Genomic DNA, 27,898 nt, shown 5'->3' with positions numbered 1-27,898 from the left:
TTGCAACTTGACGCCTCACATATATACAAATAAAAAACAGCGGTATAGTCGTGACTGACTAAATTAAGAAAAAAAACTACTAATTCTAGTGAGGATGCAGTCAATAATCACCACACAGGTTAATAAATTACTTTTCAATTTGTCAAATTTTCGAGACATTTATTCCCATTATCAGTATAATTTCTAAAATATATAAAAAAGGCTTTAAAATTTTGCAATTGTGTAAAAAACAACGTAACAACATAAATATATGAAAATTAAACAAATTAGTTAATTTTTTTAAGATTATGATATTGAACATTTTCTTCATCCGTTTGCGTCTTCATCCAGAAACGGAGCGCCATCGTCAGGTTCCATTTTTATAAAATCTTCTAACTTCACCCTCTGAGTTACAGATACATTTTCACTATTTCTGGAAACAATAAGATAAAAATATTTGAAACATAATATTGTATACATTAGTAAAAACACATTTCAAGAAAAACATACTTAAAGTCATCGTGTATGTTTTTATTCAGACTAATATAGGTTCGACATAATCAGGTTATGTTTTTATAAAATCTTCTAATTTTACTTCATTGGTCTCAGATAAACATTCAGAGTTTCTGGAATTATAAAATTACATTATTACCAATCTATTAGTAAAAATATTTCAAGAAAAACATACTTAAAGTCATCGTGCATGTTTTTATTCAGACTCGGAGCGACATAACCAGGTTCTGATTTTACTTCATTAGTCGCCGAACATTCAGCAATTCTAGAATTAATAAATACATTATTACCAATACATTAGTAAAAATGCATTTCAAGAAAAACATACTTCAAGTCATCGTACATGTCTTGGTTCAGAACTGGAGCGACATCATCAGGTTCCATTTTTATAATATCTTCTAACTTCACTTTCTGAGTAACAAATAAATTTTCAGTATTTCTGGAAACATTTAAAATAAATTAAAAATACATTTAAGAAAGACATACTTCAAGTCATCGTACATGGCTATGTTCAGAACCGGAGCGACATCATCAGGTTCTGATTTTACTTCATTGGTTTCAGATAAACATTCAGAATTTCTGGAATTAATAAATTACAATTTTACCAAATCCATTAGTAAAAATACATTTCAGGAAAAACATACTTAAAGTCATCGTACATGTCTTTATTCAGACTCAGACCGACATCATCAGGTTCTGTTTTTATAAAATCGTCTGATTTTACTTCATTAGTCACAGCCGGACATTCAGCATTTCTAGAATTTATAAATTACATTATATTAACACTGTATTACTAAAAAGACATTTAAACAAAAAACGTACTTAAACTCATCCGAAAGTGGAGCGTGATCATTAATTTCTATTTTTAAAGAATCTAATATCGCTTCTTCAATGGGAGGTATACAATCAGCGTCTCTGGAAACAACAAAAAATTAAAATGGCGAAATATGTGTCTGAACATTTCTGTTCCAATGGCAGTATTTCAAAGAACTTTTGTTGATAATTGCCATTATTTTGAATAGTTTGAAATTCTAAAACGGTGACCTTAAATTTAGAGTTTAAAAATTAGCATCAAGGCCCTGGCAGGCATTCGCTTACACATTTAGGCTGTATTCCGTTGCAAAACCAAGCGAACCAGACCGGTAAACTACGGTAAAGAGCGGTTCCTGAATTTTTTTTTGTTTGATGCGGAACGGTTTGGTAAAATACTGGAAACGTCAAATGTTGACGTTTTCTAAATTACAATACCTCTATTATAAAATTTATCTTTTATGCATTTTTAATGTACCTATTCTCTGCTTTTACGTTTGCTTCTTCTTTTCAATGGAGTTTAATATTGAAAACTACTTTATTAATAAACTATTAAACTCGTTAGACAGATCAAGTGAAGATTTGCAGGTACAATATTAAAACAGATCAATAATAAATAAACAAATCTAAGCAATATTTATATTTCTATAGCCTACAAAACATCCACGATTGCTTGTTGTCTTGTCTTTCATGTTTTCTTTAAATGTTCCTGACTTTAAGAAACAATGGCTGCATGATAAGTTTAAATGGTTCTAAAAAGTCATTCTATTTAGTTAATGAAATTTATTTATCTTTACTGCCTACCTCCATTGCTTTTGGATGTAAATACAAAATATTATTACTAATTTTAGTAATTAAATGAGAATTTCACTCGAACTTCCAATATTTGCTCGATTTCTGTCACATAAATGACATTAATTGACAAACAAAACCAGAAAAACCAGCCTTCTCGCGCTGTTTAGTTTGGTAACAGCTATAACCGAATTTTTCAGGAACCGTGTTCCGCAATAAGAAAACTTTCAGGAAACCGATAGAAACGGAACATAAAACCATAACCAAGGTAAGCAACAGAATACACCCTTAAAATTATTATGGTTTTGGACAATGACAAAAATGTGATTTTATCATTGTCAAATTTGATGTCACATTTTGTTTACAAACACTTGTAGTCGTTTTTCCGGTACCAAGTGAACTTGCTTATGTCAATTAAGGTGTAAGTTACGTCTTAGGTAGTTACATAGTCATATGTAGCATGTAGCAGTCTATAGACTCTTTTCTGCGATTCCCTCATTCTAATAAAACAACCGTTTAATAATACAGTCTGTTCCGAAAAAGCCCCATATCATGGTTTCTGATAGATTTTTTCTCTAATCTTTTTCACAAAATATTCCAGCAAGTAGAGCGCATATGTTAAAAACATTTCATAGAGTTACAGTGGGTTTCTATTATTTTTAAATAAATAAATTGCTAAAATCCCTAAATGAGAAATACCAGAAAAATCGGAATGGAAATGTCAATTAAATAAACTCTAATATGAAATTTTTTAATGACATGGCTATCTGGTATATGTATAACAGGATTAGGGTAATTAAAGAAGAAGTATACACATATATGATTTAGGTATAATTCTTATAACAACTTTGCTAACAATATATTTACCTGGAACCAATATGATTACTCTCAAGGTGACGTTTTAAGAAACCTTTTGTTCTATATTTCCTGTCACAGTGCGTACAACACAGCAGCTGTCGTTCTTTTGGCGCCAAATGTATTGCCTCGTGGCGTCTAAGGTTTGCTATACGTCGTGTTTGGTAGTCGCATGTGGAACATCTGACCTTTTTCTGCGATTCCTTCAATCTAATAAAAGAATGGCTTGATATTACAGTGTGTTCCGGCAAATTTCCACATGATTTCTGTTAGAGATTTTTTCTCTAATCTTTTACGCTAACGCCCAAGGAGGGCACTCATATTAAAATATTTCATAGATATACAGTGCGTTTTTAGTGTTCTTAAATAGACTGCTAAAATATAAGCGATACAAATTAAACTTTTAGTTACGTAATCGAGGGCACGATTTTTAAATTCATTGTTGCCAACCATGGACATGTTCGGCGCCGGGCTGACTAACTGGAATTTAAATTTTCTGCAGAGGATCCAGATGGTAGCTCTGCTATAATAAAAGTCAAATTGCCACATTTATTTATTTATTTCCTGACATTATCATTCGTTTTCTTTAGTTTTGTATTACGAGATTTTGGTTTATGAATTGTGTTATTTTAAGCTTAAAAATTTTTACTAGCAGACGGTAGGAATGGCCCTTTATGTCCCCTAAGTGCTGTTAAGGAGGTGAATTTTGTTGATACTAAGGGCTGGCAAAGGTTAGTCTTGGGTCGAGATTTCCGTATGTTAGAAGAGTACAATGGCGTTTATAATGTAGTGAACAAAGAGAGGACAGTAAACATGTTGCCAAACGTATGAAATAAACCGAGAAACTGCACATCGCTAAGAGACGAGGAAGGGGATATAGCAGATTTGTCGCAGTTTTGTCGCTCACTCCGACTTAATAAGATCCCTATGCGATTTACTTCCACACATGTAAATGCCGACCCAAAAGTAACAGTTGCCAGCACGGTATAAATAATAACCCGTTTGTGTATTTATAATTAATTTATTTTTGTTTCCTAAAATATTTTGATTAAAAGCAAATATGTACAAGCGGGCAACGCTGTGACGATCAAGGTTAATCACGTGACTAAAAGTTTATTTGGTATGATCTATACATAGTTTAACATTACATAGATTACAGATGGGTGGTGGTTCGTTTTTATTTTTATAGTAGAGATCGCAGTCATTAAGGGTCATTTTACCCGAGGAGGTAGAAAGAAGTGTAGCCTCAAAGTAGTGATGGGATAACTCGAGCGAAAATTCGCTCGAATACTCGATTATTAAAATAACCGACATCGCTCGATTATGAACAAGCGATGCAAGTGACGAATTAGGAGCGACGAAAGCAAGCGATCCTAGAATGAAATAAATTGAAATCCGATTTTAATGTGACATACTCGATACAATGCCGAGCGAATTTTCTACATATATGTACATTGCAGGTAGTAAATTTATACGACGTTATCTGTTGCGTATCTGAGTGACAAAATTTTACGACCTACATCGACGATGCTTCATCGCCGAAAGAATATGTGCTCTGCGCACGCAACTTACTGCTTGGCGTTACGAGTTGCAAGTACAACGAGCAACGGGCGAAAAACCGTACTTTTAAATACGAGTGAAATTTCGCTCGATTATTGAAATCGCTTGAAACTCGAGTACTCGATTATTGAAATTAATCGATTTTTCTCACTACTACTCAAAAGCGTATTTATCTGCTGTCTCATTTTCTCTTATACCGGAGTGACCGGGAATCCACAAAAAAATCATTCAAGAACCATAATATTCCCTATAGTTCATAGCAAGTAAACTTTTAGTCATGATAGTGATTAGGCTTGACCGGCACAGCGTTGCCCACTTAAGGAGAGAACGCACTAGGCGGTCGCGGTCTTGGCCGAGCTAAGCTGAGCTGGTCTCGATCTAAACAAAAATTAATCGCATTTCGTAGTTGCAACAGTTCTGCTCGCGGTCACTTTTGTTTATATAAAATAAGTTCTATGGAAGAGGTCTTTTTTTTGGCTCTTCTGCTTGAAGAAGATTATCTTTTCTTTGATTTGATTGGCATAGTTCTTATCAACAGGAACCTAAAGTTCCACGTATTTTTCAACTAACTAAAGTTTTTCGTCTTCCATATTCCACCATGTGCGAAATCACCATGCACGCAAAACGAATAAAATGAAAAAATAAAAACAGCCTCTGGATCGTACAGGTTAATGTAGGCACGAATGTTGCTAAATATAGACGATAGCATGGTACGCGATCAAAGAAAAACGTGCATTTGGCGTTCCCGACCACGTCTCGATCGCATCGCGGTCTCCCGAGATTCTTTCAAAAAGATCGGAGAAGAGCGCGTTGCGAGCGAGACTAGCCTCCGAACACCAAGTGCAAATGCATGTTTTATAAAACAAGGAAAAGATCTTCACCGAGCGCGATCGCGACTAGTTCGGTCTGAGATGGGACGCGACCGCGACCGCCTAGTGCGTTCCCTCCTTTATACGACCGCGGTGGCATACAACTCTCGCATATAAATACTGAGTTTTGAGATTGCCATTCAAAGATATTGAAAACAGAGAATAACTGTTTTAAAAAGGCCGCGATCTTTTCAGACTGTCACGTGTTTTTTTTTCGATCATATACAGGGTGGCGCACCTCATTCGCCTCGGTTGATTATACGAAAACGGAAAGATGTAGAAACAAAATATTTTATGGGTATATGTGGGAAGGCAATGTGCATAATTTAAAGTTATTTTGAAATGTACAGGGTGTGTCAGAACTAAGATCCATACCAAAGTTATATTTTTTCTTATGGAACACACACACCCGGTATTTTATTACATTTTTGAATTCTTGGACATAAAATAAGGCATTTATTATAAGAGTTTAATATGTTTAAAAGCTTTAGTTTTTGAGATATTTAAAAATGCATGCTATAATAAAAAAGTTTGTCAACACCTTGTACAGGGTGGGTCAAATTCGACGCTTTTAAATGGAAACACCCTTTTCTATAGGAGATAGACGAAAAATAATATCGGTGTCTGTAGCTCAATTTTTATCAAAAACATGATAGTAAAAACCGCACATCAATATCTGTTACCATTTCGCAGTTACGTGGTGTTTTTCAAAAATGTGCATTTTTAACAAATCGCTGTAACTTTTTTGCTATGGAAAATTGTGTATTTCTATGAAAACATTTCCAAAGCACCTTTTTACGTACAATTTAATGGTTTAAGTATAATTTTAATTAATAATTAAAATTAATAATTTAAGAGTTCATAATCCCCTTCGAAATACAGAATTTTTAAAAGTTCGCCACTTTTAATTAGTAGGCTTTGGACCCCTTATTGATAATAAGCCCTTAATGGAACTTGAAAACATATTTTTCCCGCAAGACAACGCCTCTGAACGCTGAAGTTATCAGCAAATTTTTGCAGCCAATTTCAAGAATAATTGGACAGCTAATCAAGACCCCAGCCGTTGGCCGCCGAGGCCGCCTGACTTAGTGCCCATGGATCTAATCCTATGGATATATTTGCGGAAGAATAAAGGTTCCTTATTCTTCCGTATAATCTAGACAAGAATTAAAAATACTTAGCAGTTATGAGAGGGTATCTTTCACCCCACTGATTTAATGAATTTCGCGAGAAATGTTCAAAAACTGCCCCGTCTGTCCATAACAGAAGACGGTCGATATGTCGAACACCTGTAGCAAAATCTCATGCCTTGGTTTGCTATTTATTTTTATTGTTATTAGATATAGTTTAAATGTGTTGATGTTGGTGAAATATATTTTAAATTGTTATAAAATTTTGCATCTCTCATAGCAAATATTATTTTCGTTTTAATTGATGCTCACAGCTAGAATTTTTTTGCATTACAGCCGGTGCCGTTCAAAGCCTACTTATTTAAAGCCGGCGAATTTTTATATACTCTATATCTCGAAGAGGAATCGAGCAAAATATCAAGTGTGTTATATTTTTGGAAAGGTAATTTTAAATTCTTTTCAATAAATTGGGTGCCCGGTGGCGTAGAGGTACAGGCTCTCGTCTACCAATCTCAAGGTGTGGGTTCGATTCCTACACCCGGCATTTCATCAGCCAACTATTTTTATTAAAATGAAAATAGTTAGGGTACCTAGGTCGACTCAGCCTTAAATGAGTACTTGGGATTCACAATCCTGAGGTAATAATAGGCGGTTGAAGCGTAGTGCTAGCCACATTACCTTCCTTGTATACCGAACGGCTCTAGTATAGCAAGCTGTACCTTGCTACTCCCAAGGCGTTAAACGCTATATACTGGAGCTATTAATAATAATAATTTATTTCCAGAAACAAAAATTACAAAATAATAATAATACATTGTAACTCCTACAGAGATAAATAAATTATCTGTGTGTAGGGCTGGATGTACCTATATAATAATTAACAAACTACTAATACATAATAACAATAATTAATACTAACCTAACCCAGTGTGCCAAACATGACTACAAATGATATATATTATTATTATTCAATAAATTACAAATATACAGGGTATCCCATATAAAAAATCAAATTTTCAGTTGATAATTCTTAAATTATTAATTTAAAAAAAATTATACTTAAACCATTAAATTCTACGTAAAAAGGTGCTTTGGAAATGTTTTCATAAAAACACAAAATTTTCCATAGCAAAAAAGTTACAGCGATTTGTTAAAAATGCATATTTTTGAAAAACACCCCGTAACTCCGAAACGGTAATAAATATCGATATGCGGTTTTCACCATCATGTTTTTGACAAAAATTGAGCTCCAGACACCGATATTAGTTTTTGTCTATCTCCTATAGGAAAGGGTGTTTCCATTTAAAAGCGTCGAATTTGACCCACCCTGTACATTACTTTTCAGAATTAATTCTTGTGCTGACTTTCAAGCCAGAGAAATAAACTTTACTAAACAAATTGATTGCTTCCTTAAATGTATACAGGGGTATCAAAAATTGATGGTCTATTTTAAATATTTATTTTACATTAAAACTTTGTTATTTCAAATGCAACACTATGTATTTTTTTAAATAAGTCGAAGCAGATTTAAATACTCTTTCAAACTATATTAAGGTTTCCTATACCTATCTGGCTCAGATTTTGAATAAAAAGCGATTTTTCAATAAAACTGTAATCAAGATGGCTGGTGTCGCCATGGCAATTTTCTAGTGACACTTAGTAGCTATTTTCAAAATCGACATTAGTTTATGGACTTTATTTAAATTTATAACAAGTTATTATTATTTAATTTACCTACAATAATGTTAATAAGTAAGTATTTATTATTTTATCAAGAAAAATAAACCAGTATCTGCTGGCGGAAGGAATGGATATGTTACTAGTAATTTTATTTTGTGAGAACAATTGCTTGTTGTCCTAAAGGGTTTATGCTCAAAGATATCCAAATAACAATTTTCTTAACAAGCGTTCCTTTGAAAAATTACCTTTCCTATTTGCAGAGCTGATAGTGTGGTATATGAAAAACCTATTGGGCAGAAACCTGTCGTTGGAAGTGAAGAAAATGAATTTGCCTTAATTGGTTCTTTTATAGAAAATATATCTACAAGTCATCGTAATATAAATCAAAAAGAACTACTTCTTTATTTTTCTTGATAAAATAATAAATAATGACTTATTAAACTATTGTAGGTAAATTAAATAAAAGTAAACTGTTGTAAATTTAAATAAAGTCCATAAACTAATGTCGATTTTGAAAATAGTTACTGTCACTAGCAAATTGCCATGGCGACACTAGCCATCTTGATTACCATTTTAGTGAAAAATCGCATTTTATTCAAAACCTGGGCCAGATAGGTATAGCACAATGTAATTATGCACAAACCCTAATATTTTTTGAAAGAGTATTTAAATCTGCTTCGACTTATCTTTAAATATCTCAAAAACTAAAGCATTTAAACATATTTAACCGTTATAATAAATGCCTTATTTTGTGTCCAAGAATCCAAAAATGAAATAAAATACCGGGTGTTCCATAAGAAAAAATATAACTTTGGTATGGATCTTAGTTCTGACACACCCTGTACATAAAATACCCATAAAATATTTTGTTTCTACATCTTTCCGTTTTCGTATAATCAACCGAGGCGAATGAGGTACGCCACCCTGTATGGTGTCTGATATAATTGTATCGAGGATCCCCTTTATTTCTCAGATCTGCAGAAAGAATAAAAAAAATATTAGTATTTGAGACCATTTTAGATAAGGATTTGTACACGGTCTGACATGGTTCTACTAGGTTTGCAACCTTTGAATAAAAAGGCTAAGGAAGGAGCATATTGCTATCCATGTATTCATGCATGGTGGGCGGAAAAAGGACTCTAGGGTGAGGATCCTTGACAGTTCTGTTTGACGATTCATTTGACACATTTGAATTTGATTTGAAATTTTGTGGATTTGTCAGTCTTTACTGAGCTTATTTTATGTTATTTATTATTTATTCTACTACTGATAGTTGTATAAAGGTAGTAAATCTAGATGGAAATTGTGGGAGAACATAAATTAACAGTGACATTGTCGCGATTTATCGAAAAAGACTCTAAAATAGTTGGTTGTGTAGCGTGCGGTAGATCTCGGCATCAATCGAGTGAAATAATGGAACAACTTTTCGCTAGTAAGTGACTATATAATATACATAAGTGTAGTAAACCGATCATTTATGAAATTCACTTAAATTAAATAATTATATATTTTTCTTGCATTTTTGCTTATATTTGCTACTTTTTTTAGGTCCTCAATTAGACTTACCTGCTTCAGTTCAGTAGCGTATCGGATATTTGTGTTTGTAAATAAATAATTATTATAACTTATCTATTTTTATTATAATAATATGTTTTTATAACAATTTTAATAACTACCAATATTTATTCACAACGTAAAATAAAACAACAAATTATTGAGTCTACCCCACGTCTATCCTATATCATAGTTTTACACTTTTTAAATAAAATTAGAACGGCACTGATAAACCGGAATTTAAGTCGGCCATATTTGAGTCCCATCGCGGTGGAACTAAGATTTTTGATATGCTCCTTCCTTAGTCTTCTTATTCAAAGTTTGCAAGTGATTTAAATACAGGTAACATTGAATCCATCGGGTTTGTTACTATTTGTATTTTTCAATGAATTTATTTTCATTCGTGTCTTGAATTTCATTATAGGCCATTGTTTCGCATACAATAAAATCAAATATGATATTGGAATCATCATAATCAATATGTCTTATATTAACTATTAATTTACCTGGAATGCCCACGCTTAACGTGATCTTGTAAATTCGTATTTGACGTATATTTCTTGTCACACTGCGCACAGGGAAACATCGGTCGTTCTTCCGGTGGCAAGTGAATGTTCTTGTGAACTTTAAAATGGAACTTACGTAAAGTTTGGTAGCTGCATATGGAACATCTATAGATCTTTTTGTGCACTTTCTTCAATCTAATAAAGTAAAATTTAAATATTACAGTCTTGTAACTCGAGATTAAACTTAGATGGATGATAAGTCTCTTTTTTTTTGCTTTAATTATTTCTATTTAATATATTATTCACACTAATTATTAACTTTAACTATAACTGTATTTTTTTCTCGGAACAGGTTAAGTTAAGTAGCCATAGGCTAGACTTTGCCTGAAGAAGGACTATGATATATTTTTTTGTTATTTTCCATGAATAAAGTCATTTATTATTATTATTATTAAATTAGATTTGTGAGGTGGCTGTCCGCCGGTCCACTGTGACTTTTTGAGATCTCTTATGATCTCAACTAAGAGTTCAAAGTAGGTATTAGGGCACTTGTGCCAGACAGTCACATCCGGTCCAGACACCGAATTCCAAGAATTCCGGTGTCTGGACCGGATGTGTCTGTCTGTCTCAAGTGACCTAATGACAGAATTTCTGACGCTAGACGGATGTCGTCATCACCTCTGAATTCAATATTTTTTACATTAACATGGAATCAATATAACGATGCTTGATGTGATCTTCTAAACTCGGCTTTGACATACATATATTTCTTGTAAGACTACACACAAGCAAACATCTGTCGTTCTTCTGGTGCCAAATGAATTTTCTCGTGTTCTCATATGGTGCGTATCCATTGGCCGCGGCAAAGTTCAAGCGACAGCCGATTCAATCGACAGCCGCGGTCAATAGTCACATTAGGTCCATTTATAGACCTTTTTCTGTATTTCCCTCAATTTGTTTTGCTCTAATAAATTAATTTTTAATCATATCTCAATTTTTTTTCAAATGGAACAAGGGTGGCTCATTAGCATACCTAGAAAAGCATTTTTTACGAATAATTTGGTACCACACACTTGGAATTCGAGTCAAATTGTCGTTATGAACCGCATGTTACAATTTCAAAGTTACACTTCAACATTACATTTGTCAAAAGTTAACATATGATATGTCAGTGGCCGCTCGTGACCCGTGTGACTGGATAGGCGACAAAATTTTAATTGCGTCTATTTGCCCCTCCCCCCCTCTTAAATTTACATAATACCCTAACCCAGTTCGTAAATATATGTTATCTCTGGGTTAAAAACATAGCTCAAGAATATTTAGGACAAAACTAAAGCAAAAATTACAGCATTTAACGTAATGCATTATGTCATTACGTTATGTTTTTTTTTATCTATTACTATGGAGTACATCATAGACTTTTATTTTATTTTTATTTATTTACGCAAACTTAAAAAATTGGTAGTATTGAGAAAAAGAATAATTATGTTTTAAATATTAAATTGATGAGTCGGTCTCTTGATAAAGAAAAGTTATTTAGTATTACATCAGTAAAATCATCAGATTGTTGAAGAGCTGTGAAAAGATCTTATTAGATTGAAAGTAAGGCAAGTGTAAGGCAATCTCTACTATAAATTTTAACGCATTTCAAACATGAAAAATGTCTCTCAACCCAAGTACTTGTAAATGGTGTATTAACAATCAAAACAAACAATTTGAAAGCCACTGGAAATATATTTCCAAGATTATTCTCCTTAAATTATTTTCTAATCGAAATTATCATATCTATTATTAATAGCTGCAATTTATTCATTAATTTATGTTGGTCAATAACATTTTTTGTTTGTTAAATCAATATTAAATGCGTTGGAAATGTATCGATATAACAAGTTTGTTAAATCAGATAATGTGTTGGACATTTTTTATAGGATTTTTTAAATTCCGGAATTATTAGAATAAAAAATTAAAATAATTGAAACATACGAGTACCTGTCTGCAAACCTTATTTCTAAATGTATAACAATGTTGTCTAGTACCGTATGATCGAATAAAAACAGCGTCAGCGATGGCTATGAAATGAAGGTCGCTGTCATTTTATATGTAAATTTATATGGGAAATGTCATCGATCGTCATTTCCCAGCCAACTGGACGCCGTTTTTTTCTCGATCATACGGTATTTCATAAAATAACATTTATTAACATATCGAATTGAATTAGCACACTGAGACTTTTCTGTAATATCTGTTGTATCGTCTTCTTACACCGAATAAAATAACGCGCTCTTTTATTTCGGATTCTTTTATTTCTGTGGCGTGTTCTGAAATACAACCGGTTATATCATTTTGAATAAGGTTTCCAATTTGTTTTAAACGGTTTTTGAATTTTCATATAAAAGTTTTAAATGCTATGTATAATGAATCATTTGAAATATCCCCTTAACGAAATGTGATATATCCCCTTATGAAATATCGGGAATATCCCCTTAACTTCTAAGCCTACCGAGCCTCCACGACTTCATGCGAAGGCGACCGGAGATTTCGCCTAAGCCCCGCCTTAATACGATACAACTCCAACTTACGTCGCGTCGCTACCGCACGATGAGTTGGACAGAGACAGAAGACTGCCGTACGTCGTGTATCGACTCTGATAGTAGGCGATGTAGAAATCGCCGAACCAAGGCGTTTGCAGTACTCCAACGGTCAAAATTATTTTGTTTTCTAACGCAACGGCACAGTCAGTGTACACCAGCGGTAGTGAATATTTTAATATACAAGACCACAAATATTAAAAAATAATATTGATTATTACAACACTTCCATGTATTAACAGTTTTTTATGTATTGGCAACATTAATAGTAAATAATGTAATGTAAATTAAACCGCTTAAATTCTGCCAAAATTTTAGGGCAGGTGCCGCCTACCTTGCCTACCTTGACGAACCACCACTGTGACATGTCAACTTTTGACATTTATATATATGTTACGGTTAAAGTCCGATGTCCGGTTAATGTTTGGGTTTGGTTTTGTTTTGTGTTATTCTCGAGATTAACCGGGTGATGTCGATATTAACCTGATATCGGACTTTAACTGTAACATATACATTGTTATTAATTAACGTAAAAAATGAGTTATAGTAAATGACACGAATGTTTGGGAGTGATTCATCGGTAGCTACCATGTGAACTAATCTGTTCAAGGTCACATAAAACTTAATTCCAGTGCCATTCATCATTGGTAGATATGCCAATGCGACAATGATTAGAATGGTCACTAACGGAATTAGTACTGGGAGAATTGTCAGATCAGGGGCTTGGAACACCCTCAAAAAGGAAATACCACTCCTGCAACTCCCAGTGGACGATATGCCAAGAACGTACAACTTTGACAAACATGTCAATGTAGTATTGAGCAATAAGAAGGATTGAAGAGCGGTAAAACGCTTGCCCAGCAGTTAAAAGCACTTCATACCATAATCCTTGGTATACTGCTTCCAAACCGTCACGGGGAACAGGGATCGGAGTGTTTGGGCCGAGAGCTAATTACCCGAACCAATGGGCACTTACCCTAGTATCCTACAGGCAGAAATCTACGCTATCGAGAGATGCGTACAACTTCATCTTAGATAGGAACTATCGGAAACAAGAAATAGCCATCTTATCTGATAGTCAAGCAGCGTTAAAGTGATCAACTCAGTATCAATCAATCTGAAATTGGTCAAAAGAATGCATAGAGAGAAGCTGAATAAAGTAGGCGGGGGCAAAAACAAAGTCCTCCTACACTGCGCCTGCTCACCAAGGGATAGAAGGCAATGAAAAAAGCAAATAATCTAGCTAGGAAAGGGAATACTTCACTAACTGACCAGAACCGCTCTGCTTTCCAAGTGGGTAACCAACTCAAGGCGGAACTCGCAGCTTGAAGATTCCATCCGCAACCTGGAATGGAAATCTTGCAATGGTCTAAGACACTCGAAGAAGTTTCTGAGGGCTTATGATCAAGAAAAATCACAGATCTTCCTGGGTCTGAGTAAGAACAATCTTCGGATTGTCACGGGGTTTTTAACAGGACACTGTCTTCTCAATGAACACCTCAGTAGATTGAAACTAAGAAGAAACGGCGAATGCAGATTCTGTGGGGAAGATGGTGAAACACCAGTACACCTCATCACTGAGTGCGCCGAGACGACAACCATTCGTGCCATGAATTTTGGTACGACTGGTATTGGAGATGGAGAACTACCCTCTATAAAACCGTCCCAGATACTGGCTTTTGTCAAAGCCCTGGGACTGTATGATGAGTTATGATTCAAAAAAGGGGGACACAATGGATCTGTAAGGTCGAAGTGATTAACCCCCCTCCCACTCATTCTAAATTCTAAATTCTCTAATTCCAGTGCCGTGGTGTTTCAAGTCATATAATAATATATAATCTGTTAATTTGTTGTTTTAACTGTCAAAGTCTTGTCAAAACATATATTTGGTTATAAATATTAAATGGAATGCTCCATTGGTCGCACTGCAAGCACACCAATGGACTGATGGCACAAAAACGAATCAATCAAAAAAACGCGATATAGTATCGTCTTTGTCAATCACGCTAACATTTTAGAATAAGTAGGAGGAGCGCAGGCAGATGATTAGACCGGGCCTTTAAAAACCTACGCCTGCGGTAAAAATTTACGTTTTTAATGTAAAAATGATAGCGCGCGTGTCGATTCTAACTTCATCAAGCGATGAATCACTCCCAAACATTCGTGGCGTTTACAATAGCAGGTTAACACGTTTCACTGACGATATATGATTTAAGAGTAATTCTAATGCTGGTAATAAATTTACCTGGAAACATTATGCTTCTTCTCAATGTGATGTTTTAAGTTATGTTTATTTCTATATTTCTTTGCACAGAATGCACAAGCAAACAACTGTCGTTCTTCTGGTGCCAAGTGAATCATCTGGTGTCGTCCAAAGTGTGTAATATTTCGTGTTTGGTAGCCACAAATGGAACATTTACGGATATTTTTCTGCGCATCCTCTGACCTAAAATCATATATAAACATTTGTCTTGTGACATTATCCATCTACATGAGATGAAATACTTATTACTACGAAATACTTATTAGTACTGTAGTACTGGTAAAATAATTTAACTATGGATTGGTGTCTTTATTATAAACCATGATTGTTAGATATGAATACAGATATGAATATAACAATAATAAAATATTTAGCAATCCAAGTATGGAAATTTCAACAATATGGCAACCACTCATAAAACCAAACCAATGCCAATGCAGGTATTCTTAGTGAACAACCTCGTGCTTGACTGCACCCAACTAATTCACGGGTGAATGCTCGGTTCTACTAAGTATATAAGCTCAGTAGTTTTAGGATTTAGATTAGTTCACACTTGATAACGGTCAGTGATACTTCTGACCAAAACGTTGTGTAAGCAAAAATAAATAGACAATGGAAGTCTGAAATTTTTTTAGATTCAATACTGAATCATTGTCTACCACATTCAAAGTACTGATATGAAAACTTTTTCAGAACACTTGGTCGTATTGTATACAGGGTCCTACAAATTCGAGGTACGAGCATTGGTAACTCGGTAACCGTAATAGATACAAACATGGTTAAATTGGGGGCAAAGTTGCGCTTTGGGATGTTCACCAAGATGCCACCAAAAAAGTTTTAAAAATTTCAAGGATTGCTGAGTTTTTTGAAAAAAAAAACGGATATTTTTGAAAATCAATTTTATTTTTTCCTGTTTATACTTTTTAGAAAATCAAAAAACTAATTGCACATTCTTATAGCCACTTTATTAGGGCTATCTGATAGTATTTTTAGATTTTCAAATCAGCTGATAATTTGTGAGATACAGAGGCCAACTTAATTTTTTTAAATACGGACCTGCATTTTTTATTTCAGATTTTGAAAGAACTCGCTTTCCTGAGTACAATGATATGCCACACTTAATATTTTTTTGGAACTTTGGAAATTTGGACACAATTTATTTAAACTAATTTCAAGTCCGGCTCTGTTTTTTTTTAATTTTTAATATATTCATAGTTACAATATTGATATGCTTTCAAACTTAACAGTGACGTGGGTTGAATACGGAAAATCAAATGGAATAAAATAATATAAATAAAATGTAATATAAACAATCAAATCATTTCCCCGGAAGATGGATTGGAAATGGTAGAGCAGTATAATGGTCAGCGAGGTACCTAGACCATCTGATGACGTCAAGTAATTCGACAGGTCCAAATTTTACAAAAAAGTGAAATCAACACATCTCGGCAGTTACAATAAAGAGTACAAAATGCATTCGAAAGTATAAGATCTATTCAAAAGCTATGAATTAAAATGAACGAAAAATAAATTTGTGCAATAAGGAGGGTGGTAACCCTTTCGAGCATGTAGACTATGTAAAGCATTAGAAACTAGTTTGTAGAAGTTAATTTTTTCATAATAACTAGGATTAATATTATGCAAATTATTAGATCGTCAAGTGATCAAGTATTAGATCGTCATGCAAATTATTAGATCGTACACTGAGAATTTCAAATTCACAATAAGAAAAGTTAAAAATAATATCTTTAAATTGCTGATCTGGATATTATTTATTTGAATCTTTCAATTTACTCAATTTTCTTTATTCAATGTTAATTAGCACTGATCAATATTGTTGCGGTGAATATAATCAGATTAAATAATTTAAAAAAACAGAGTCGGACTTGAAATTTTTTTAAATAATAATTAAATAGTTTTGTTGCTGTTAAGGTACCAAAAACAAAAAAAAGTATAAAGTGTGGCATATCATTGTACTCAGGAGACTGAGTTCTTTCAAAATATGAAATAAAAAATGCAGGTCCGTATTTAAAAAAATTAAGTTGGCCTCTGTATCTCACAACTTGTCAGCTAATTTGAAAATATAAAAATACTATCAGATAGCCATAATAAAGTGGCTATGAGAATGTGCAATTAGTTTTTTGATTTTCTATAAAGTAACGGCAGGAAAAAATAAAATTAGTTTTCAAAAAAATCCGTTTTTTCCAAAAAACTCAGCTATACTTGAAATGTTTAAAACTTTTTTAATGGCATCTTGGTGAACAGCACAAGGCGCAACTTTGCCCCAATTTAACTATCTTCGTATCTATTACGGTTTCCGAGATACCATTGCTCGTACCTCGAATTTATAGCACCCTGTATAACAAGGTTAAGGTAATTATACAAGAAGTACCTATCGTCGGTGAAATGTGATAAACTGCTAACTCATTATTCCTAATTTTACAGGAGAGCACAAAAACGGTACAAAAAAATATGTAGACATGTCGGAAGTATTTTCATGCGTTAATATGATAAAGAGATAAGAATTTTATTTGTCGAGGAACAATAAAACTCAATATTTCGTGTTACGTAATTTTTTTCAGACACATAGGGAGATAGCAGATATTCGTCTTGGAGAAATAAGAAATAAAAATATACTTCTGGAGATAGCAACCTTTATTGTTTGAAATTTTGAAAATGGAATTTATGATAGGAAGTGAAATTAAAATTCATGAATGTAATTAATTCACTTATCTATTAAGAAATAAGAACGGGTTATACATTGCAGAGAGCTTTCAAAGTTAAAAACAGACGCCGCTTCGTTCACTTCTCTTGTCGCTATGCACCTTTTGGCACGTCGCACAGTGCTTCGAACATATGGCTCTAGAGGACAAAAATGCAAAACTTCTCTTTTATTGTAGGCAATTTATTCAAACTAGGTTTATTTGATACAAATGATGAGTACTCTCATTGTAGTAAATGATGATGTTCTTAGTCCCACGTTTATGAAAAAAAAAATCTTATAAATAATAAAAATGTGGGAGCTGTGTTCCATCTAAGGAAATAATAATTTATAGTATGAAAACGGTGTAAGTATTAAATAAATCCCTGTGATAAAAAAGAATTGGAATAACATTAGAACATGATTCCTACAATATAAGCCAATATAAGATAAAAATGTTTTTCTTTAATGAAAAAGAAACATTAATGCTATATTTAATTAAAAAAAAAACAAGATACTATAAATTTACATTAGGACAACAAAATGCATAGATCGTAACTACTCTGATTCAGAAGAATCACTGCTGACAGAATCTTCCAAATTTATAGTATCCAAATCACAGGTAGATGAAATATCCGCACATATAAGATATTTCTGTACATCATTTTCAAATATGTTACTTTTTCGCGTTGTTACTGTTCTTTTTGTTGGTATGAGGGGTTCGGATGTTAATAGTTACCTCTTTAATAGACCATATCAATATATTATTTTTTCGTTTTCTTGGGTATGAGGTTTTATAATAAATTGAAAGATGGAAACTTTTTTATGCGACGTTTCGCTCCAAAATAGTGGGCTTTTTCAGGCACAAATGGTCTCATTTGATTGGAATGTTCATCAATATCTAATAAAGAACACATTTTTTGAAATACAAATAATTTTGAGTTCTTGTCCTTATGATCAAGCCAAGTACCGTATGATCGAAAAAAAATGGCGTCCAGTTGGCTGGGAAATGACGATCGATGACATTTCCCATATAAATTTACATATAAAATGACAGCGATCTTCATTTCATAGCCATCGTTGACGCCGTTTTTTCTCGATCATACGGTATTAACCAGATCGGCATTGCTTATCAATTTTACTCCATCTGAAAAGTATTATAAAATAAAGTTCGTCGCAAGCAGACGCAGGTGAACTATACAAAAATTAAAAGTGTATGAATATGACAACAAAAATATTCAATAAATACGATATGTTTTGATATGTTTTTTTTAAATGCCTTTTTGAAGTTTGAAAATGTAAAATTTTTATACCCATTTAAGAATCATTTTAGAAAATAAATAAAAACTAAACAATAACGAACTTGTTTAGAAATAAATTTAAAGTACATACCTTGTTTAACAATATCCATAGTGGCTTTCAATTAAGTACGTACTAACTCGTTTACGGTTAACTCCATATACAGAACTACTATGAATGTTATTCTTTTCATTGATATAAGATAATGATCGCAAAATTTATTTTTAGTGAAAATATTTGCTAACAAAAAAACGGTGTTTATGAAAAATAATATACAGGATGGTTTAACATTGCTATAAGTATAAAATTACATATTCAGATAATAGTAAATTTTAACATTTTTTTCGATTTTTGTCCATGGGACGAAGCACTGTGCGTCGCGTCGGCGTCGTCGGCGCGAATTCCCCACTTCTTGACCGTTACGACGGCGCTCAGGGTCGTCTTCGGCGATGGCCTACGTTGGTTCTGTCAAACCGGACGCGGCAGACCACTATGCCGGTAACGACCGTAAAATATTGTTACAAATTGAATATTACCCAAACAGATTTAGAAACAATCAATTAAATTTAAAAAATATGATATTCATAATCATATACTTAAAATATCGTCGGTCTAGAAGCAAAACATACAAGTCCATAAACGAATAAATTTTTAATGCATTTTTAAAGAACGGAAGTAGCAGCATTCTGAACTTAATGAATATGAAAATAATTTAAAAATTACTTACATAATTCTTATTAGATATTGTAGAATCCTTCCATGCTTATCCTAATTTTAAACAACGGTATTTACCGAGCTTGGAAAACAGTGCGTGATTTTATTAAATTTTTATTACTTTTCTCCTCATTTTTTTAATTTTTATAAAAATTATGTATCATTTACGTGGAAAAGTGTTGAAAAAAATAGAACTGATTAGGTTTTATAAATTTCGTTTTTCCCCTTACCCTTTACAGATACCCCGTATTTACAGAACGGATCGACGCAGGGTCGGACTGGCCATATTATATATATATTTTTTTCTTTTTATTCTTGGCTTTAGGTCGTTTTTAGCGTGATCGTAACGGAAATTACGGAGATAGCAGCATTTTGGTGGCTATTTCAGATCACTGGGAGTTAGCAGATATTATTGATTTAAAATAACGAATTTTCTTTAATGGGAAAAAATGTATTTTCTTTCCCTGCTTATAGAGTATTTTTTTCTCTTTCTAATGGTGTAAAAAAAACTTATTACGTTAAAAATAGAGTTAGCAGGTTATCACGTTTCACTGACGATATGTGATCTAAAAGTTTTGAATAAAAAGATTAAGGAAGGAGTATAATGAGATCCATGTATTCATGCATGGTAGACAGAGGTTGGGCCCTACTGATCCTTGACAGTTCTGTTTGACGATTCATTTGACACATTTGCTTTGAAATTTTATGGACTTGTCAGTCCTTACTGAGCTTATTTTATGTTATTTATTCTTTATTCTACAACACGTGGTTGTTCAGAGGTAGTAAATCTAGAAGGAAATTGTGACAGAACTTAAATTAACAGTGGCACTATTGCGATTTGTCGGAAAAGACTGTAAAATAGTTGGTTGTGCAGCGTGCGGTAGGTCGCGGTCAAAAATCAAGGGAAATAATGGAATCGCTTTTCAGTAAGCTTTTCTAGTAAAATCTATTTCTCTATTTCTAGTATAATATACACACGTGTATATTATATAATCACAGTAAACCGATCATTTATCAAATTCACTTATAATTAACTAATTATATATTTCCTCTTGCATTTTTGCTTTTATTTACTACTTGTCGAAGATTAGATGTCAAAGAATTTAGATACGTCAATTTGACTTACCTGCTTCAGTAGTGTATCGGATGTTTGTGTTAATAAATAAATATTATAACTTATCTATTTTTATTAGAATTATATACCGCATGATCGAGAAAAAACGGCGTCAGCGATGGCTATATGAAATGAAGATCGCTGTCATTTTATATGTAAATTTATATGGGAAATACTTTTATAACAATTTTAGTAACTACCAAGATTTCTCGACAACGTAAAATCAAACAACAAATTATTGAGTCTACCCTACATCATTTTTTACACGTTTTGAATAAAATTAAACGGCACTGATAAACCGGAATTTAAGTCGGCAATTTTAGGTCACAGTCGCGGTCGATCGAAGTTTTTTGATATGCTCCTGAAGCTACTTAATTTTATTATTCAAACTCTAAAAGTAATTCTTATGCTAATAATAAATTTACCTGGAATCAAGATGATAATCCTCAACGTGACGTCTTAAGTTTCTGTTTGACGTATATTTTTTCTCACAGTGCACACAAGCAAAAATCTGTCGTTTTTCTCGTGCCAAGTGAGTTTTCTGGTGTCGTCCAAAATATGACATATTTCGTGTTTGGTAGCCACAAATGGAGCATTTATGCATATCTCTCTGCGCATTCTTTGGCCTAAAATCATCTTTTTTTTAAATCAAGCCCGTTATAGTAGTAAGATAAACCGTTTTTTATAGTACTTAAATTTTAATTTGATCAGAGATTGTATGAAGGGACAGGAGAAAAGTCAAATTCTCTCTTAACGAGAAAAGCACGCTTGTTCTTTCCTCATTTTGCTTACTTGCCAGTTTGCTGGACTTTTCAGCTTTTTTCCTTTATAGTACAACTTTGACGCTATATATTTTCTGACTAGGCTCCTTTTTTCCCAGTTTAGCGGTTTCCAAAGATGCTTACACTCGCTCTGAACCGAATATTTAAATACAACAACAAAATTGACTTACCTGCTTTTTTCCCCTGACCCTTCATATAGGAGCAATGTCTAAACAAATCAATTTTATAAGTTGGCTATAGGATGTTTCATTTAAAAAAACAAAGAAACATTATTTATATAATATTTTATAAAGTTTGGCGTAGAATTTTGAACAACCTTTATGATTTACGATTACCATATTTATAGGAAAGTAAGTACAGACCACCAAAGTAAAAATCTAATATATTCAGGACGAAGATTTCAGGACAGTCCTTGTATTTTTAATATTTATTTTATGAAAGGCTGAAAAATATATATATATGTTACAGTAAAAGTTAGAAATCAGTTTACTGTAGTAAAGCTCACATTCACTGATTTGCTAAGACTACGCCAGTAAAAGTTCAACAGCAATTTTTGACACCAACTTTTACTAGTGAATGTTAACATTTCCTGGACAAGAGCAGTGAATTTGAAAGATTCAGTTAGCGCGCTTGCCACATGTTGTAAAATATATAGGATAAATAAGGATAAGTTTAATAATAGGCAATATAAGGATAACATTAAATTGGGCTAAACGTTGGCAACGTTGACCAACCAGACGTCCCGCATAAATTTGCATTGTTTTTTTTGTGGGTTTTGTTATCGTTGTAAAAAGTCCTGTGCGGTATTTTTCCTATGGAAGAAATTTTCTGTGAAAAATTAAGCCAAACTATATAAGCACTCGCAAGAATGTAATAATGCCTGTTTTTTATTTTTTTGCAGTATAATGAAATCATAACAAAAGTTAAGTATGCAAGAGAAAAATATATTAAGGAACCTAGTGACTATAAATTTATTAAACGTGTTGATATGCTTAAAGTAGCGGGTTTGAAAAAACGAATAACTCCCGTTGAAGAAAATTCGGGCATACTTTATTATACCAATAAGTAATCAAGTAATCTTATGTTTATAAATGTTTTTTTTATTGTTTTGTACATTTCAAAATGTTTACTATGTTTTCTCTTTTAATATTTTTAGAAGGTTATGTCGTTATTTTCTATAATTTTTAATAAATATACTAAACAAGTAAATTGTAATTTTGAGATATGTGGATCAGCTTGAATATTCAGGTGATCCAATATTCTTAAAAGTTTATTTGTTCTAACTTCCAACAACATTCTTCCTTACCACACTCGCCCTGTACAACAGAATAACTTTTAATGGCAAACTTTAGTAAATGTTACTTTCACTAGTGAATGTTAGAAATTACTAGGAAAAGTCGACAAATCTCTTTAAAATACCACATTCACTGGTCCAATGCGTAATTGTTAGCATTTCCTAGTGAATGTTAACAATCACTGTATTTCCGACTTTCACTGTAACATATATATTTTATTTATTTATTAATATCTCTGAAACTATCGAAATATATTTACTCATATCTTAGGACTATGTAAAGTGATCTGGAAGGAAGCCAAAAATGCAATAATATAGAGGATATCCTTTTTAAAAAAATCATCCCGATCCTGAGATACATCCTAGTTTCTAGTACATACTATAGGTCTGCACTTAAAATTCCCAAGTTTTTTATTCTAGAAGCTACAGATGCTCAAGTTCTATTGCCAGACCCTGTATAATCAATGTATTACACAAAATAAATTTACCTGGGATTAAAATGATTGGTCTCAAGGTGATGTTGTAAAATTTGTTTTGTTGTATACTTCTTGCCACAGTCTGTACATGCAAACAACTGTCGTTCTTCCGGTGCCAAGTGAATTTTCTTATGTCGCGATATATTTCGTGTTAGGATGCCACAAATGGGACATTTACGGATATATTTCTGCGTTTGCTTTAACCTAAAATAATTTTTTAAAAAAATCAGTCCCCCTATAGTAGTAGCACAGATAGTAGTAAGTTAATTAAACAATTTTTTTATAGTAGTTTAATTTCAATTTGATCTGAGATCAAATAGGGCCAATGTCTAAACAAATCAATTTTATAAGTTGGCTATGAAAAATATATTTTGATGTGCTTTTTTAAAGGCTACCGTTTAACGGCTGTTTAAGTACATCGTTTTAGTGATGGGCAAAACTGTTATTTTTAGATAACAGTTGAAACTGTTATAGTTATTTATAAAAAACAGCTTAAAAATAACAGGTTTCTTTATTTTATTGCTAAATATCTGAAAGAGTATGAGGCGGTCACCGCCAGGCGTATTAACGCAGTTGCAAGTTGCAACAATGACATGCTCGGTGGTAGTATTTCCAGGGTGTAAAAACATTTCTAAATATCGATTGTTATCTAAAATACCTCTCTAAAAACGGTGGTTGTTTACAAATAAGCGCTGTTTACAAATTGCGATATAAAAAAGCCAAAATTCCGCCACTCGTCTATACGTATACATTCCGATCTACCTACGCCTTGCCCTTCGATCCGCGTAGGTCTTGGAATTGCGTAGCAGTGTACAGGGTGCATCTCACTCGACGGGCGAGAAGCTCTTAGATATAATTTTACTATTTGCGGTCAAAAAATAACAATATAAGAAAATGTGTAGTATATTCTTCATAAGTAAACCAACTACACACTAGAGTTCGAATTAATTTTACACTTAAACTAGCGTGTACCCTCGACTTCGTTCGCGTCGAATTAATAATTTGTAATGGTGATGATAAAGCATTTCTATTAACATACAAACTGGATAAAATTTTCTCACATTTGCCAAAAATAAGCTTTAAACGTCGAGCAGTTTAAGCAGAATCGTGGTTAATCAATTACTCAACTTTTTGGAACACCCTTAAAAAATTTCAAAATATGTAAAAAAACAAAATAAATTATGCGTGTCCAAGCGTTTTCCCGAAAGACTAACCGTTTTTTAAATAACAAATATTGTAATATTTGAGGGGCGTTTTCACCCTCTTGGAATTTGAGATTCGAGAAACCCCTCCTTATCGAACCTCAACTCCACAGTCAATCCGTTTGCCAAAAATCAGCTTTAAACGTCAAGCAGTTTAAGCAGAATCGTGATTACTCAATGGTCATATTTTATGAAACACCCTGTATATATTTTTAAAAAATCTTAAAATATGTACAACAACGAAATAAAATATACGTGTTTAAGAGTTTTTCCGAAAAACTCACTGGTTTTTAAATAAAAAAAATATTCTAATATTTGAGGGTGGTTTCACCCCCTTAGAATTCGAGTTTCGAAAAATCCCTTCTTATCGAACCTCTACACCCTAAAGTCAACCCGTTTTCCAAAAATCCGCTTTTTACGTCAAGGGCTTTAAGCAGGATCGTGATTAATCAATGACCAGATTTTTCAAAACACCCTGTATACATTTTTAAAAAATCTTAAAATATTATTCTGAAAATTTTTCAGAATAAATAAATACCTAAATATTGAAACTTAATAACGTACTGAAACATACAGCGCCATAATAGCTCGACATCCGCCCGTTATGCTCGTAACAGGTTGAAAAACAATGTACCTATTTAAAACAACTGATGCGTTATTCTCCAACCTGTTTCGAACCTCCATCGACAATCGACCGATGCAGCAGCGTTCCTTTCCCACTCCGATTATCTCGACCACCGCCCTGTTATGCTCGTAACAGGTTGAAAAACAACGTATCTAAAATGACTGTTTCTCCAACCCGTTGCGAGCCTCCATCGACAATCGACCGATGCAGCAGCGTTTCTTTCCCACTCCTGTTATCTCGACCGCCAGGCGTTATGCCCGCAACTGTTTCAAAAAACCTGCTTCTTTTATATCCTATTATTTTTAAGCTGTTGTAAGCCCAATACGACCGTCGACGACATCGACCGAAGCAGCTACGTTCACCATAGCGCATTCCCCACTCTGTTGTCCGTTGTCTCGCCGCGCCGCCTGTATCGATGGTTGACGAAATAACATATTTTCCATCCATACTAGTTGTTTTTTGGAACTGCTTCGAGCAGCATAGAATTTCGTGGCGGTGAAGAGCGCCGACTTCGTTTTTCGTTTCACGAGCGGCCGATCTCTACGTGTCGTTATTTTATATCTGTTATTTTTTAGAAGTAGTAACGGTTGCGTTATGTTATTTCTAAATAATTGTTATAAAATAACAGATAGTTAAATAACAACCCATCACTACATCATTTAAAATTTCTATACGTTTCTAGTCTCGGTACGCAATTACGTTAAAAATGGCTTAAAATGCTTATGCAGTAGAAGATTTTTTTTATTTTTGTCAAAAATGTCCCGTATTTCTTTGATACAAAACCAAACATTTTATGGCAAAACTGAAAAATGCAAAATCTCCCTATAATTCGTTTCTAGTTAAATAATTTATTTTGTTAATCTCGTACTAATATTCATTTTAATTATACTGACTGCTGCAACAATCAGCAAGTTAGCTAGTTCTACATTATAACATGTTAAAAATATTTAAAAGCTACTGATCACTTGGAAGTTAACCATTCAACCATACTGAAACCTTTTCTCTTCGTCGTCACGTTGTCAGGGTTGTTGGCATAATCCCTTCTTAGCAATTTTATTTATTGCATAAATTCAGTTTTAAAAGAGATCTGGGAATTGATTAATTCGAGTTCACTTTTATGTGAAAATAATGATATAAAAGACACGGAAATTATACTTACATCTCTAACTTATCATCAGCTGCTACACCGGTTTCAATATATATTTCATGTTTATTGCCTTCCATGTTGGTAAGTTTAACAGCCTGCAAATCACTGCAAATTTGTTTTATTAGTAATATACCACTGACAAATTGGTCTCCGTTGGATCAACACAGTGCTGTTTACAAAAAATAACTTGAATTTTGTAGGTTTTAAATTTGTAGTTTCTAGTGGCAAGAAACCCAGAAATCTTTTCAAGAAATGAACCCACCACAAAGGTATACACATTATATCAAAATAGTTATCACAGTGGATTCTGCCAGTTTTAACTATAGGTATAACTACATAATAAAAAAAATGTATCTTCTTATTTGTCTCTGATATGTAAGATAATATTACTAATATTTGTTTAATGTTGTTTGTATAAAAAAATTGAAGAGGATGAAGTTTTTCACTAACTAATAGTAAACAATATTTCTAATAGACATTTTATTAAACCAAACACTCTCCTCCCATTACATACAGTTAGTAATTAATAAAAACACAAACAGATAGAAAAATATACTTACAGTTCAAACTTATTATCTGATGATCCATTTATATTTTCTTCGGAAATATTTATTTCTTGTTTAACATGTTCCAGATCTATTGATTCGTTATTAAAGGCAGCATCTGTTGGGCTGTAACATTAAATTTCTCAGTATATACTTTTTGCAAATATCAGCTTGTATTTATTTTACAATAAAACAACAAGAAATTTAGAGTTCCACCATAGAGCCCAAATGTTACCGAAATATCAACTAATAATTATTTGTAAAATATGAGAAATTTTTAAACTTTAACATTGGCTCATCGTCGTCTGAAAACACCTCGAGGCATGACACAAAGTTTCCACATAATACAAGGATTTAATACTTACGACTTCAAATCTATTTCTTCATCTATATTATTCATTGTTTCTAATAAAAAAGATCAGTAGCTGAAAGAAAAAATAGAGTTCAGTTCATCTATAAAATAAACGTAAAAATAATTCGTTTTGTCGAAACATATTGCCATTTATATTTTATATACACCTGTTGTCATTTATATGTTATATATACCTAAGTAATAAGTAATATAGAAACAAAATTAGTATTTAAAAAACGCAAAATCTTCACCCAAACAATTTATACAACACAAAAACAACAAAATATCTGCATCTGCATTGCATTATCATATGATGTTTGACTTTGACAGACAACCAGCCATAGAACATCCATAGAAGAAGTTTGAGGTGCAGCAAGGCTGCAGCCACACCAGAGATATGGAAGTGGTTTGGTTTGGTTCCCTTCTATTTCTCTGGGCTGCACCCTCATGATAGCTTTGACAATTAACTTCAGAGTACCAAAAAAATATATAAAATAATGAAGAGGTGGAAGATTCTCTGGGTGGAAGAAGGAACTTTAAACTAACGA

At 33.0% G+C, this 27,898-nt stretch overlaps 1 protein-coding gene across 4 annotated transcripts; it reads right to left on the bottom strand.

Moving 5' to 3' along the window:
* Positions 1 to 137: 137 nt before the first annotated feature.
* LOC115879986 (zinc finger protein 480-like) lies at positions 138 to 27,635 on the bottom strand. 4 transcript variants are annotated; one of them, XM_030897061.1, is made up of 16 exons: positions 27,545 to 27,634; positions 27,364 to 27,423; positions 27,014 to 27,124; positions 26,466 to 26,558; positions 23,492 to 23,683; positions 21,353 to 21,553; positions 15,082 to 15,282; positions 10,249 to 10,443; positions 2,962 to 3,159; positions 1,315 to 1,407; positions 1,137 to 1,247; positions 979 to 1,071; positions 821 to 931; positions 668 to 757; positions 494 to 605; positions 138 to 406 (listed from the first exon to the last, which is right to left on the bottom strand). In XM_030897061.1, exons 2-15 carry the CDS (start codon positions 27,396 to 27,398, stop codon positions 545 to 547), a joined length of 1,785 nt encoding a protein of 594 aa, XP_030752921.1. In that variant the 5' UTR covers positions 27,399 to 27,423; positions 27,545 to 27,634; the 3' UTR covers positions 138 to 406; positions 494 to 544. The 4 variants fall into 4 exon arrangements, with proteins under 4 accessions (XP_030752921.1, XP_030752922.1, XP_030752920.1 ...); XM_030897062.1 differs by having other exon boundaries at positions 363 to 412; positions 490 to 605; positions 994 to 1,071; positions 27,545 to 27,635; XM_030897060.1 differs by having other exon boundaries at positions 363 to 412; positions 490 to 605.
* Between the last annotated feature and the right edge of the window lie 263 nt (positions 27,636 to 27,898).

This window comes from Sitophilus oryzae, unplaced genomic scaffold (genome assembly GCF_002938485.1).
Source record: "Sitophilus oryzae breed Bouriz unplaced genomic scaffold, Soryzae_2.0 scaffold_1604_pilon_pilon, whole genome shotgun sequence".
In the NCBI taxonomy this organism is placed as follows: domain Eukaryota; kingdom Metazoa; phylum Arthropoda; class Insecta; order Coleoptera; family Curculionidae; genus Sitophilus; species Sitophilus oryzae.
The sequence above is the reverse complement of the archived record's forward strand: the minus strand, read 5'-3'. Positions and strand labels throughout refer to the sequence as shown.